Source organism: Podarcis erhardii (genome assembly GCF_964252035.2).
Source record: "Podarcis erhardii genome assembly, chromosome: 5".
NCBI classification, from domain to species: Eukaryota; Metazoa; Chordata; class Lepidosauria; order Squamata; family Lacertidae; genus Podarcis; species Podarcis erhardii.
In genome coordinates, this window is record NC_138509.1 from 1194763 (window position 1) to 1210673 (window position 15911).

The 15911-nt window shown below is 42.0% G+C and overlaps 2 protein-coding genes across 7 annotated transcripts in view; one reads left to right on the forward strand and one right to left on the reverse strand.

Moving 5' to 3' along the window:
• Positions 1-2883, reverse strand: part of MRPS35 (mitochondrial ribosomal protein S35) — a 28475-nt gene extending 25592 nt beyond the window's left edge. Inside the window, exons 1-3 of the mRNA XM_081861425.1 lie at positions 2718-2883; positions 964-1016; positions 187-354 (exon numbers count right to left, since the gene is read on the reverse strand). Coding sequence (XP_081717551.1) covers positions 187-354; positions 964-1016; positions 2718-2853 — 357 coding nt within the window. The 5' untranslated portion in view covers positions 2854-2883. The remainder of the gene's footprint in view (positions 1-186; positions 355-963; positions 1017-2717) is intronic.
• A 2506-nt stretch (positions 2884-5389) lies between these two features.
• LOC309341701 (potassium voltage-gated channel subfamily KQT member 1-like) overlaps positions 5390-15911 on the forward strand; it is a 370888-nt gene continuing 360366 nt past the window's right edge. For 4 of the 6 annotated variants that reach the window (XM_081861358.1, XM_081861362.1, XM_081861361.1 and 1 more), the window contains exon 1: positions 13873-14477. The gene's annotated coding sequence lies outside the window, so the exon portion shown is untranslated. Of the gene's footprint in view, positions 6901-7226; positions 7455-13872; positions 14478-14538; positions 14594-15911 lie in introns of those variants that run through there. The other 2 variants (XM_081861359.1, XM_081861360.1) reach the window with 2 other exon arrangements.

The following is a 15911-nucleotide window of genomic DNA, read 5'->3' on the forward strand; positions in this document are numbered from 1 at the left end:
ACGGTTTTACATACAATTGTTGGGAACTGTTCTGATTTGTTTTTTTATTAGCAGTATATATAAAAAATTATATATAAATAACTTGTGATGAAAGGGCAAGACTACTATACTGTATATCTGTTTCCTTCAACTACATTCTACACTGAAAAAAAACAGTGTCTTTGAAATAGCAGGATACAAGTGTACCTTTAAGAGTTCCAAGTTCCCTTCTTTTACTGGAGGTACACCCCTTTTCACTGGGTAGCCCATTCGAAGAGGAAGGGGCACACAGGAAGGTTTAAAAGCAGCTGCAACAGGGTACACACTAGTCCAATCCTGATCAACCTCCATCTTCTCAGTTCTGGGAGTTGCAGTCTAATGCAAATTTCAAACAAAAATAAAGTTTAAAATGTGACACAATTCTATTTTTTATGACAACATATGCTTTAACATCGATCAGTTTTTCGAGACAGATGTTCTCGCACCCCCCTTATATGAGTCATATAATATGACACATGAGTTTTAGACTCCAACTGGATTAATCCTGGCTCAAATCCCTGTTGAGCCATAAAGGTCAAAGCATGGACTTGGACTAGTTTCTAGCTCTCAACCTAACTTATTAGCAAGGACAAAGCAATTCACATAGCCAAAAATTCATTTATAGTATTTATTTGGCTGTAGCTGAATAAGAACTGATATAAACTGTTTTCAGGAGGGCCTTTTCTGAATTACTTAATGATTTAATTTTGCAATTGTGGTATATCACATGTAACTAACACTTAAAAGTGCTTGCTTAGTAGGTGGAAGCCTACAATAAACACAACACTACATAGTTAAACCTGCGCTTGGGAGAATCCTAGTTCTTTCATAGAGTTTTAATTTCAGGGTTACAGATTTGGAAGAAATGACAGTTGTCAGTATGTTGAAACAGAATAAGATCCAATAGGCTTAAAATATAATCCACATGCATCCTGAGTTTCTTACCTCTCTCCGGTATTTATCATTTTGTGAGGTCCTTCCTCTTTGTACCAATGCACCTATAATGGAAAATAATATTTCAGAAAAATATATTATTTTATTTAATATTACTGCATATGTGCAAATTCTATTATTCAAATAACAGGCTGGAAAAGAGAATCTTATGGTTTAGTTACCGTATTTTTCGCTCCATAAGGCGCACGGACCATAAGGCGCACCTAGTTTTTAGAGGGGGAAATCAAGAAAAAAAAACTTATTTCCCCCACCCCCAAAGAGCAGCGGACAGGCTGCACACAGCCTGTCCGCTTCTCCCAGAGCTTCTGGGGCTGCCGGGGGAAGCCCGGGGTTCCCCCCCCCAAAGAGCAAAGAAGCCAAGACAGCGAGCGGGATCCATCCTGCTTGCTGTCTTGACTTCTCCCATAGCCACGCGCAGCCTCTCCCGGCTGGAGGGGCTGCACACGGCTATGGCAATACCCCCGCAAAAGCCCACAGGAGCCGCACACCCTTTAAGGGCTTTTCTACGAGGAGGGAGAAGGGACTGACTGGCCGCATCAGTCCCTTCTCCCTCCTGGGGAAAAGCCCGCAAGAGCCGCATGGAGCTTGTGTGCAGCTCTTGGGGGCTTTTCCTACATGCCTCCCCCCTGCATTCGCTCCCTACGACGCACACACATTTCCCCTTACTTTTTAGGAGTGAAAATGTGCGTCTTATGGAGCGAAAAATACGGTAATACTTAAACCATCAGCATAAAAACCCTTCATAGCAGATAGGGAGGCACAGATTTAATTTTGTTAAGTCTACTATAATAGCTTTACCATGGTGAGTAATTGAAACCTTCATTTCAAGGCAGTATTCTCTGAGTAGTAGATTTCTGAAAGGTGCAACAGGATGCAGGATTTGGAAGGCTCTTATGCCCTTTCACAGGCTAGCCATTTCTTAGTTCTGGTTTTCCTTATGCAACTGCTTCTAGTCTTTTTCTAGATCTTATATTTCAGCCCTTTCTGCTTGGAATTCTCTCCCACTAGATTCCATCTAGTCTCCTTTAAAGGTATTTTTAAAAACCTATTCACTATTGCTGACCCTTCAAGAACCCACATTCCTACTCAGTAAGTCTCAATTCCCCTTAGTTCTGAAATAAATCACATCAATTTCAGTGACACTTATTTCCTTTTAACGGTGGACAAGTTTTGCTAGTGAAATTTATGTTTGTAAAATTTCTATACCGCCCTTCATCAGAGGATGACAGAGCAGTTTACAGAATAAAAACACCCAAGTCTAAGGCATGACAACAACAAAAACAATACCCCCCCCCCCCCAGTTTCAAAGGGCACAAATTGTTTAATGAGCCCAGGGCCTGGTGAAAAAGGAACGTTTTTGCCTGGCGCCTGAAGGCGAACTTCCCACAGACGGGGAGCCACTGCAGAGAAGGCCCCGTCCTCGTGTTGCCACCCTCTGGACCCCTCAAGGAGGGGGTACGATCTGAGGGTGGGTTCATGAGGGAAGAGGCGGCCTTGAGGTTTTGAGGCCGTTGTTCTTTGCTTCTGCTGCTGCTGCTGCTGCTGCTGCTTCAAGAGGGCAGCAAGCGTCTTCCTCTCGCAGCCCCCGCGCACCACTTCCGGGAAACAAAGCCCTCCTGCAACGCGCCGGATCTGCGCCGCTCCCTTGCCCCGTCCCGCCCGGCTTCTCCCGTCGCAGCGCCCCCGCGGAGCTGCCCCTCGGGGCTTTCCGCCAGGGAGGGAGGGCCTGGCCGCCCCGGCAGTACCTTTGCCGCGCCCGCCGGCCGCCGTCCGAGCGGCCGAGTAGCCAGCGGAGTAGTTCCGGCTCGTCCGGAGAAGGCGGCCTCGCAGCAGCAGCAGCAGCGCGCCCAACGCTGAAGCGCCTCCGCAGGCGGCCGCCATTTTCGCACCGGAGTCGTGACGTCGATTTCCGGCGCTGGCGCGTCTCCTTCCTCTTCCGGCGGCTCGGGGCTGGAGCGGCGCATGCGCGTTTGTGGCGTCTGGGCCGTTTCCCCTCCTCCTCGGAGGGCGCTTCTGTGAGGCGCCTGTCGCCGCGGTTAGGATTGCAGCTTTTTCATAGGGAAATAGCTTTAATTCGTTGAAGGATGGGGGATTTCCCCCTCATATATTTCTAAAGGGCGGGGTAGGAATAAAATAGAGAATAATTTTATTGATGATTTGATTTGATTTGTAGAACCCCCTTCATCCGGAGATGGGGGCGGGTCACAGCTTAAAAATACAAAGCGAGAAAGCAAAATACATAGCCAAAGACAACCCCAAAGGCCCAGGGAAGCCTTGGCAGGAGGCCGGAGGGCGGCGGGGCTGCTCCAGGGCTGCCCGTGGGACTCCAGGCCCCCCCAGGCCCACTTGCCTCCGGGTCTGCCGGAGATCAGGACATCCCGGGAGGGAGAAGAAGGTGGCCCGGCGCTCCCACCCGAGAGGTTGCCTCGTGCACCATCATGCACAGCTGTGAGGCGGCTTTTTTTAACCCCCCTGCCCAGCTGTTTTTCCCTAGCCCTGTTCAGAGACCAGGCTTTGAGGGATGGTGGGCTGTGTCTGTGTGGATAGCAGGGGGAGGAAGAATTCCACACTGCCATACACTTGCCATTTCTCTGTTGCAAATCCCTCAGCTTTGTACCAAATATGGGATCAAAAAACCTCATTTCCCACTGGATGTCTAATTCTGGCTTCAGCTTGTGCACATATTTGTGTTTAAACCAGACTCACTGATGCACTGAAAAGACCACACAGCATGCTTGTAGTACCTCCTGAAAATACAAGAGAGAACCAGAAATCCCTTCTAAAGTTAAGAAATTTTAGTTCACTGGACTTGTACTAGTACTTATTCATTAAGAAAACCCAACTGGCAAATATTTGCAGACTACAAGCTGCAGTTTCATAGTTTTGCAGAGTAGGCTTATATCTGTACTTACTGTAACATGTTAACTTTCTGAGGAGATGAAAAGCTAGGTGTCACCAATCTGTCACCCTTGGAGACCAAATCCTATTCCCACTGGTGCAAGCATGTTTAGGAACCAGGTGCTCTAATTCAATTTGTTGGGTAGGATGTGAGAAAGGACAGTTGTACACATGTAGAATCTGTACTTGTGATTAGGAATGCTGATGCAACCAGGATTCTTGAACACATGTACAATTCCTGCATGTATACATGCTTTGTACAGTGAATGGAGGTTAGGGCCAGCATATGCAATCCCACTCCCCTCTGTGCACTAACTGACCTGCAAAGAAGTTTGTAAAGAAGAAAGCTGCTATGCTTGCTTCCTGATTAATACTATTCTTCCTAACTCGCACAGGAACAGCTGAAATATAGGACTGGTTGCTGGCATTTTCAAGAGTCCTCTCTTGTTCTTTGGGGTTTATCCACACTGAAATTTAGTGTGGATTAGAATCTGATTGTGTCCCAATTTATATAATGTCATCCACACAATGTCACTCAAATCTCAGTGTTTTCTACCAGTAAATTATTTTTTTCTGGATTTGAAGATAATCCACAGGGGAGGGGGATGCATGTTCAATAAATTGGCAGTGGACACTTAGCATCATTTCCCCCCCTCTGAGTGGAACTGGCTTGTTACCAACTCTTTCCACACCCTCTATTTGTGTTTTCTTTCTCATTCGTTTTCTGGCAGCTGTGTATCACTCTGGCAGTGAAGTAACCCTCACCCCCACAGTTAGATTTGTGGATAAGCTGAAATCTGATCATACAAACTGCACCACTACAATCTTTCCCCAAACTTGTGCACACTGCTTGTTTCCTCATGTCATATTGTGTATACTTCCTGAAATGGAGCAGCAGTGAGTACTTTTTTTTAATAGTTAAGCCCTCAGATTTGTGCATAAGTAGAAAGCTGAGGCATGACAGAAACACATATTCAATAAATCACACATCCTGGGCAGGACTTATTTTTAAAGGGGCGTGCTCACAGGCTTTATGTTACCTGTGCACATGCCCAGTTTGCCTTAGAATGGAGAGAATGATTGGGGTGTGGCAGTGGAATTTAGAAACAACTAGATGTGATATTGCTGGTAGACTGGACACACGGGTGAGGGGAGGACATAAGAGAGTCTGTGTACTGGTCCAGTAAACGCTTCCACTGTGCAACCAGCAACAGTTCTCTTTGCAGAGCATTGATTAAGTCCAGTGCAGAGATTCTTGTTGCAGTACAAGCTTCAGAGTCTCAGCAGCAAAGAAATAACGACACAGGGAAGCCTGTCTTTCCAAAGACAGGTTTATTGCAGAAAGATAACAGAAACACCTCCGGAGCTTTCAGACATTTTTGCTTCATGCCCCCATAGGCAGAGAAAACAAACACTCTTTATATAATGAGCAACTTAACAACTTAACGAGCTTGACTACTTAAAGTCACATGACATTGCTAACTTGCCAGCGTCTAAGGTTTCATACCCTAACAGGACATAAGTCTGAATTTGAACTGAAGGATTCAACTTCAAATGCACACAGATGTGGATTGCCAAGATCAAATTTGAACTGAAAAGCTGCACATTGCAGTTTCAACCAAGCCCTTTGTTTCATTGCTAATGAAAATACAATTAAAATAAAAGTTAACTAGAAATTATAGTTTTAATTTTGCCACTATCAGTATGCCATCAATGCTAAATACATTTTAAGAAAACATGCAAGTAACATGTTAGTGTTTCAGCAACAGTTATATTGTCAGTCATGTCACTGAAAGGGTTTCTGTATAAACTGAAAAGATAAGACTGAATTGTCAAACCTGAACTTTGGAGGTCCTACCCTGTTTTCTCTTAATAGCGTTTTACTGCATACACACCAGACATTAAAAACACATTTCTGCTCCTCCAAAAAGGTCCCCAGAACTCGCTTTTAAGGGTTGCTGGAACTGCACCTCTGTAAGGGGTACAGTTCCCAGTATTCTTTGGGGCGGGGGTGCTTTAAATGTATGGTGTGTATTTTCAAAGCATTTTAATAAAAGCTCACACTTAACGCTTGTGTGGTGTAGTGCAGGGGTCACCCATATGCTGCCCACCAGATGTTGGGACTCCCATCAGCCCTAGCCATCGTGGCTAATGGTCAGGTGATGGAGTCCCACCAACACCTGGAAGGCTACTCTGCACGTACTGGTTAGAATTTCAGACTATGGCTAGGGAGTCCTAGGTTCAAATCTACATTCATTGAACCATGGAATTTACAGTGACTTTGAGACCATCACTATAGCCCAGTGCACATACACACTGCATGAACAGACAGCAGGCACAGAATGGGCAGGCGCACCTGCGGCTGCACAGCATGAATGGCTGCCCACCTAAGGTCACACTTGGGGTGTGAATATTGGTGAAAAAAAGCCTGCAGGTGTAGACCTCCAGTAGCATAGGCTTTTCCTGTGCTCAGTAACTGTAAAATCAGTGTTGAAGAACACATGGAACATTTTTATTTTTTGCATTTATGCCCTACCTTTTCCTCTAAGGAACTCAAGGAAGCACACATGGTTCTCCCTCTCTTCCTTTAATCCCCACAACAACCCAGGTTAGGCTGAGAGGCAGCAACTGGCCCAAGGTCACCCAGTATAGTATAGTATAGTCATACCTTGGTTCTCGTACGCCTTGGTACTTGTATGTTTTGGCTCCCGAATGCCACAAACCTGGAAGTAAGTGTTCCGGTTTGCAAATGTTTTTTGGAAGCTGAAGATCCAATGCAGCTTCTGTGGCTTCCAATTGAGTGCTGGAAGCTCCTGCAGCCAATTGGAAGCTGCGCCTTGGTTTTTGAATGATTCCGGGAGTCAAATGGACTCCCAGAATGGATTAAGTTTGACAACCAAGGTACGACCATAGTATAGTATAGCATAGTATAGTTTAGTAATTATATATGATTCTAGAAGGTAGTGGCTCAGTAGCAGAGCACTGCATGCAAAAGGTCTGAGGCTTAATCCCTGGCATCTTGTCAGTCATGTCACTGAAAGGGTTTCTGTATAAACTGAAAAGATAAGACTGAATTGTCAAACCTGAACTTTGGAGGTCCTACCCTGTTTTCTCTTAATAGCGTTTTACTGCATACACACCAGACATTCAACTTCAAATGCACACAGATGTGGATTGCCAAGATCAAATTTGAACTGAAAAGCTGCACATTGCAGTTTCAACCAAGCCCTTTGTTTCATTGCTAATGAAAATACAATTAAAATAAAAGTTAACTAGAAATTATAGTTTTAATTTTGCCACTATCAGTATGCCATCAATGCATCTTGAGGGATAGTTAGGTACATCTTGAGGGATAGTTAGGAGACTCCGTCTGAAATCCTGGAGAGCCATTGCTAATGTAGAAAATACTAAACTGGGTAGACCAACGGTCTGACAGGATAAGGAAGGCTTTTATGTTCCTAACTGTTTAACTGGACAATAGCCTCTCAATGTGAGGTAAACACACAATTTGGCCCTTAAATTGGTTTTTGAAGCAGATGTGACTTCCTTTCGAACTCTTCCGAATAGCAGACATTTCTTATACAGTAAGTCTACTGAAGCAATGATTTCCCTTTGATCAGCCACTGAAAATGTGCTTATAGTTGTACAACTTTTGACAATATTTTGTTACCTCCACATTATCAATGGGGTGGATCCTTTTCCAGTGCACTACTAATGATTGAAGCAAACCTAATAATACAATGCTAGGACACTTAATATAATTGAAGCAAGGAATCAAGTAACAGTTGAAGCTCAGTGTACAAGAATTTATATTGTCTCATTATTTGAAAGCTTTCTGCTGCTGCTATCTGATACCTCTTCAATAAGAATAGGCCTAATATTGCAAGCAGTAATTCTTGCCGCCTTTTGTGTAGCTCAATGGAGAACGTTGAGTATTACAAGTGTACAGTGTCTTCAATACACCAACTTATTCATTATTTCCAGTCATTTATATTGATAGAATGTTGAAATATGGATTTTGTAACTTACTGCATTGGAGGTTTTTTAAAACTCGCTTTAGTTATTTCTTAGTATTGAATTACCAACCTGTCCCATTCTGAGAATATGTAGGTGAATAAACTTTAAAACTGGGAGACAATAAGACGGTGTGAGCACATCATATAAGCTTAAGACCTACCGGTAGTTACTATAAAGTGAGGCCATTGGATTTGGGTTCATGAGAGAAGACATGAGAGACCTTAAAAGTTATATTCCGCTGACTACACTTTTAAGTTAATTAAAAGTGGGTGGGGGACATGCCTTAAAATACGACAGCTGCAAATACTTCATGTCTATTCTTCCTCCACTGAATATAGGGTATTGGCTAAATAAACAACTTGTTCATCAGCTTCTGGCAGCAATTTCCAGAATGATTTTCATGTAAGTCTATTGCAGAAAAATCAAAGAGTCTTGTGGCATCTTTGTGACTCACTGTAGATTTCCCTTGGATTACGCCCCCTTGCAGAGAACACAGAGTGCACATGCACTGTGCAAAAAGGATGCGCAAATGGCTGTAAACCAAACATGGAGGTAAACTATCTTGTGGTGAACACTGTAGGCATTCAACTCTTAACAGTTGCTGCTGGTCAAGCACTCAGTAACCACGACTCCTTTCGGGAAGAGAGCTTGACTTGCATGAGAAAAACTGTAAATGCTGCACAGAGGCTTCCACAACAACCAACAGAGGGTTAGCAAATACTGCTTCATTGACTACAATCCCTTCTCCAAAAGGAAGATCCCTAATGCAGACAGCAAAAGGATAATCTGTGGGAGAGGGAGGCTGATGCACTGATGCACCAAAGTGATGTCTGTTTGTCTCTCATTCATTCACCAGCACCTTCTGAAGTCCTTTGCAGCTGCAGGGACTGGAATCTACTTGCTCCCCCATTCACATAAAGGGCATGTGGGCACCAGGCCTGCTAGGAGGTCATGGAGGTGTGGCCAAGTTGTTCTGTTTTTATCCCTCCTGGGCTCCTCGTGTTGAGGGCATCTCCTCCTCCTCTCTGACAGTTCACCTTACAACTGCCATCCTGAGCCAGCCAGGACTGCAGAAGCCATGACACCCCTTCCTGTGTAATCACACCCCTTTTGACAGTCCTGGGTCTCTCTGGGTCAAACATGGAGGATTCTGGAGCTATCTCAACCAGATCCAGCTAAATCCCAGATGGACTTGAATCAAGGTGATTCAGTTCAGAATCCAGGATTTGTCCATGTCTGATACACAACCTTAATAAGCACACCCACACCCACACACCCCTTTCCAAACTTCTCAGATAGGTTATTTCTGCTTCAAACCTTTAGCCTTTGAGTTCCCTCACAATCAGCTGTAGTTGCTCCAAACAACTTGCATAAGTGGGATTAACCCTTGTTAGTCCCCTCCTCCCAAATCAAAACAGGAAGTCTCTTTATGCCTAGTATAGAAAGTACGTATCGGGTGAGAGTGCCAAGAAAAACACAATTCCCATCATGTATCTGTGTCAAGTTTCCAGGCTCATAACATCCATTGCTATATTAAAAAATATATTATATGTCCTAGAATAGAGGTTCCCAAACTTATTTGGCCTACTGCCCCCTTTTCAGAAAAAAACCTACTCAGCACCCACTTTAAGTGAACAAACAGAAAGATACAGTGACAAATTTGCATTCTTTTATGCACCTATATTTCTACCTACATCTTGTATCATTCTAAAGAAAGATGTTATAAATAAGACACCTTGAAGCTTGAACTCTGTGTTACATTGGTAAGTGTCATTACACAACAGATGAAACAGGTACAAACGGTTTTTCAAAAAATTATTTTTTCTTTATGTTTCCACCGCCCGGTTATTTTTATTCAATGCCCCCCCATTGCACCTGAGGCTACTATGCCACCCCTGGATCCTTCCATCACCCCACTTTGGGAATCGCCCACTTTGGGAAACACTGGCCTAGAATATATTTGAAGAGGGCCTCCCACTCCTCTCAGTGTACGAAGCTTTTTAATTTCATCAGCTTAGAAACACATTTAAATAATGATGATTATTTAAATTCTCCCAATTCCCCCATGCCTTACCCATAAAAGAAAAGAAAAAATGCTAAAATAAAAACGACAGGAGTAAAGTACTTCTGGGAAATGATATATAATGAGATGGAAAAGATGTTGAAATACACATTCTTAAAAAAAACAGAAGCATTTTTACTTGGTATTATAGGCCAAGCCATTAATAGACAAGATGCTAAACTGTTCTTATATGCAACAACAGCGGTAAGAGTATTGTTAGCCCAGAAATGGAAGCAAGAAGAAATTCTGACAAAAGAAGAATGGCAGACGAAATTAATGGACTATGCAGAATTGGACAAAATGACAGGAAGGATTCAAAACCTGCGGAACCAGAGATTTACAGAAGACTGGAAGAAGTATATGAATTATTTGAAGAGCAACTGTAATCAACAAATTACGCTCGTAGGACTACAAGAAGTTTTGTAAGGTGAAATATACGAAGTGTTACAAAGTAGAAAAAGATAGAGACATTGGTTATGAGTTTGAAATATAATAGGGAAAATAAATGCATACTAAGAGATTAGATTGGAAAATTTTCAGACATGACTAATGGAAGTCAAAATTTTTTTGAATAAGATGTAAAAGTATGTTTAATTACTGTTAAAAATGGTATGATAAAAAACATATATATATATAAACACGACAGGAGACTCACAGGGTGTCCATTGGTACTTGCTCACACAAAAGGCAAGTCAGTGAAAGAAAAGGCAGGCAAGCAGAATGGCTGGCCAGGCAAGCCCTCCTGCTGTGGGGCCTGATGCTAAGCGTGGCCCTCAAGGAAACAACTCTTTGCATGCTCAGAAAACATAATATGGTCTAATTTTCTTCTGTGGCTGTATGCTAACTCCTGTGTCCTGATTGGCCGGTTTGCCATCAAGAGAAGATGAGAGAGTGGAGATCCAAGGTATCCACTGCCCTAGAAAAATGCAAAAAATGTTCATGTGGTTTTCGTGCCTGGAGATGGATGGAAGAGATCTTGTGGCCATAGCAATATAGTTTGCCCAGAGAATGGGAGAGTGACAGAAATATTTCCAGCAGTCTCTCTTATGTTCAAATTGAAGGATAAGAACGTGTGTGTTGGACAGGAAAGTGTGTTGTGTTCAAATTTTGGAGAAAACTTAAAATGATTGCTTGAGGTTTCACTTGGTAGGGCAGTACCCAGGTTGCCCTAATATAGCAGCTTCCACTGAACACAGGACTTACTTTAAAAAAAGGCAAATTGAAAAATGTCAAATTTCAGAATAAATTACTACCCAATAATTTATTAATGTATTAATTATTATTAATAATATTTATAGTATAATTATAAATTATAACCTAATGCAGGCATGTGGAAAGGAATGAGATCCAACCTGGGGAACTGGTAGCATTTGATTTGCAGGAAACAGCAGCCTCCAAGGTCCGTTATTATGGACGAGGTACAAATCTTAATCAGGTGGTCAACTAGTTGAATTATTTCAATTTTAAAATGCAGTGGCAAATTACCTATACCTGGAAACTCAGCCATTCACCATTTTGGTTCATTAAAAGATAACAAGAAAGAGCCGCAGATGACAGATTGGTCAGCTTCATGGGCATGGCTGTTAATACAGATATTGTTTCATTCAGCTAACATTTATTCACCGTAGACCTTGAGTTTCAATGGGTCTGCTCTGAGGAAAAGTTAGCTGAGTGCAACTCATAGCCAGAATCTGTTCACTCAGATCTACAGGAACAGCTGAGATTTAAGAAATGGGCAAAGATCAGTGTTTTTGTTTTGTGCCATTTCACCTCAAAATATGCAACTGCTTTCTGCATTGTTCATTATGGGGCATTTGTAGTTTTCTCAGTGGTCATAGATTTCACATAAGTTAGCCATACAGTTAAAAATGTTTCATTCAGTATGTGGTATTAAATTTCACATTCAGTATGACAGATACCTTATTAAAGCCCCCTGTGATGGGAATTTTGTTGCCCATTCTGAGCTCTTATGAGATCATAAAAATTAGGTGTTGGTAACTAGACAGTTATTTTAATACCCAGTACCTGAAATTTCCCCAACATATGCTTTTATAACACTGTGAAAATGTAGTGGGTGATACTAGAAGGAATGTTAGATGACAGGTGACTTGAAAATATCAGATACCTTATGTTGAGGCAGCAAGGATAGAAGACATGCAAATGCTGAGGAAGTCCTACAGCCGTGGTGAACTCTCCTTTTGGAGGTTTTTAAGCAGAGGTTGGATGGCCATCTGTCACGGATGATCTAGTTAATATTCCTGCATTGCAGGGGGTTGATGAATCACAGAGTTGGCAGGGACCCCAAAGGTCATCCAGTACAACCCCCTGCAATTGCAGCTGAAGCATCCATGACAGGTGGCCACCCAAGGTCTGCTTAAAAACCTCCAAGAAAGGAGAGTCCACCATCTCTCCTGGGAGTCTGTTCCACTGCTGAACAGCTCTTACTGTCAGAAAGTTCTTCCTGATGTTTAGTTGGAATTTCCTTTCTTGCAACTTGAAGCCCTTGGTTCGAGTCCTACCATCCAGAGCTGGAGAAAACAAGCATGCTCCCTCTTCCATGTGGCAGCCCTTCAGATGACCCTCAAGGTCACATCCAACTCTACAGTTCCATGATTCTAACATCCAGTTTTCAGCTTTGTTTACTCCTGAAGCGTGATCACACTTTCAGTATTAAAAATAGGCTTGCACATTCTTTCCTTTGACAAAAACTTTCATGCAACTGCTTTTAAAGAACTTCCTTTCTTGGTGTTAGATATACAAAATAGCTATACGTTAACTTTTTTTATAAATTTGCAGCCAGAAAGCAATGGAGAAATAATATATTTTATATTATACCTTCTCTCCCTACTCCAGAAAGATAGATATATTTATTTTTTACAATAGGCATACTGCAATATCTGACTTTGAAAACTTTTGCTATGTTCTTTTGAACCAAGACTGCAGCTGCCCAGAAGATGAAGAAGTTAATTTGCTCAAGCAATTGCTGTATCTTGTCAAGAAAACCACTTCATAGAGAAATGGTTATAATTTGAATTGCTAAATTACATCTAGGACTGGCTGAATAGTTAAAATACATGCATTCACTATTTGTTATGAGGAATTTTGTACTGTACAGTAGATAGGATCCAATAAGCCTTTTTATTGCATATACGTTTTGTTATGATTGTATTGAAACCAAGTCATTGGGGCTAAAAACCTGATTTCAGGAGAATCTGAATCTTGTTCCCAAAACCAACGTATATATTCCTTGAAGAAATCTGGATTAGAGTCCTTTAAGGTGGTTGAAACCTGTTTTTGTATGCCTACATTGCAGAAAACCTCCCAACTTGCAAGAAATTGGGTTTCAGTGTCCCCATAGCAAATTTCACACCTTTGTGCAGATAGGACTAAATTGAATGGGGCAATCTGCACATTTACTCAGAAGGAATTCCAGGTGTGTTAAATGGGATTTATTCCCTAGTAAATGCGCATAGGATCACAACCTTACTGGTATAAAGTCTAGTCTATACTTTCATGCAACACTTCATGGCTGTGCTCTGCTGTTCGGATGCAGTTTTAGGAACAGGCCCCCCACCCCCATCTTTAAAGATGTATATCTTAGAAGTCTGTGACAAAGATGAAAAGAGTTGCTGTAGGTGTGTCTGAGAGTTTGGACATGCCCAATTTCAATTTTACTGTTTCTTTAAATAGTAGGTCCGTGGCTCAAACAAACCCAAATCCCCACCTTGGACAATGCGAAGTCGGGGATTGTGGTTTCTTGCTGTTGAAAGTGGGACGTCTCTGTTCACAGTAAACCATGAATTGTGGTTTATTGTGATGTGTGAATGCAGCCAGTGTGTTCTGAGAAAGTTTGAGGGGTTTTTTAAAGCCTTAAAAGTGTGCTTTGTTAAAAACGGGGAAAAGGCAGAAGGTTTTGTACTTACCCCTGCCAGCATGGAGACATTTCCAGTTAGCAATGTAACTGGCTAGACTTGCTCTTGAATATTCTGAAGGCTTTTCCCAGTGAGCAAGATAGTTAGTTCCAAGATAGGAGCAGTGTGATGATGTTCAGTTGGTGCATGATGCTGAAATTGTCTTGCATGGGTTTCATCAAATCTTCATAGGCATTTTTAACACCCAAGGCTTCCGCAGATCCTGTCCATTAAGCTTTGTCTGAAATTAAGCCAAGTCTGAATTCAGAGGAGATAAGAAAACTATGCTTAATCCATTTGTTCTGGATTTGAAGGGAGGGTAGAGAGGGAAATCTGCCTGGCCACCCCTCCCCACATGCTGATAAAAGCACAGGAAAGGAAAAAGCCACATCTGTCAGTCACAAAATGATCAGCACCATCAAAATGATGCCCTACAGGTTTTCTGCCAAAGGAAAACTAGCAAGACATGGGGAGGTCCTCTGAATGGGTTAGGGTGGGACTTTATCAGCCAGGGGGCAGAGCCAGACGACTCTCTCCCTGTTCCTGCCCTTGGATTATGCCATATGGAGCAGAGGGAAGCGCCAAGGGAGAGAAAAAACACCCTGCAACAGGAGAGGGTATGTGCTGCCTTCCAGAAGGTTTCAGGTTTTGTCTTTTCTGTCTCCCGCATCAAATCAGGAGCAGCCGCCTTGCCATACCAAGATCTGCCGCACGCTATCAGACATAGGACTGAGTATTCCAGCTAATTTTATTTGCTTTAAGGATTTGAGCAAACAAAATTTCTCTTTGCTGGCTTATAAATTCATTTTGAAATGTTAAACGTGAGGGTAGAAAAGTTAAATGCAATCACTAGACAACTGAGGAAATACTGATGCAACAGCGTTGCTGGAAATATCTAATGTGTATGCCGTATTCAAAGTTTGTACAAAGAGAGCTATTCAGAAGTTTAGAACCTCTCAAAATAGCGAAATCTGGGAGGGATTTGAAAAGGGATTTAAGCCTTAAAACCCTGCATTCAAATGCGGGAAGGATAGACATGGTATAGATACAGTTATGAAATTGCTCAGTGTTGAAGCAGCAGTTATGAAGACTGACTTGATGACAATATAATGACAATGTTTTCTTATGCTTTCTTATGGTATTTTATGTGAATTGTCCAAGTCTTCCACACACACCATTTCTTTTTGGTAATACAGTATGTCTAAAGACTAACTTGCTCCGAGTCTGTAAAGCAAAATAATTTCCGGAAGGAACAAAATACAGTTCTCAGTGGGTTTTTTTTTGGGGGGGGGGGTTAACTGGTTATCCAGACCAAACATTGAAGCAGTGAGTGCATTAACATTTGCCATGTGCCTAATCTTGTATTAAGCTGTTGTAAAAGATTAAAAGGTTCTATTTGCACTAGGTTTGCAGGAGTTTCCTACCTTCATTGGAACTAAGGCTTAAAATCTGACTGAAAAAATGTAAAGGATACAGACTGCAAGAAACCAAAAGAATAATCTCTAAGGTTTCTCTCCACCCGATCCCCATAATTAAGTGTACCATCAGTTCACACAGATAAGAGAAATAATTAATTACAAAATGCCTAAAGTTATATATGCAGTTTAAAGTTAAACTTTTCAATAATTCATAGATGGAGGCCTTGCCCTTTCAAAGCGTTAACTTGTCTGCTGTATTGCAGTCTCAGTACTGGGTTTTACAAATACAACCAGGTATACTCTGGATGCCAGACATATTAGCCAAAAATGCTAATATAAAATTTAGAATGACTGGTGCCAACTTTGCAACTATTTGGTTTCAGGTCAAAACTTGCCTTTTTGGCCAAGCATTTTAAAGTTAATAGTTTAGTCTATTTTGATTGTTTGTCTTTTCGTTTATAGTATTGTATTTGTGGGGGGGGGGGGGGGCTTGCTTTTATTTATGCCTATTATATACTGGCCTGGTAGGAAAAACAGTCTAGAAATGTTTTTAATGAAACAAGAAATAAAAGGAAAAGGCAGCTGAGCAGTTCTGACTTGTCCTTTAACACTGGGTCCATTTCATACAAATCC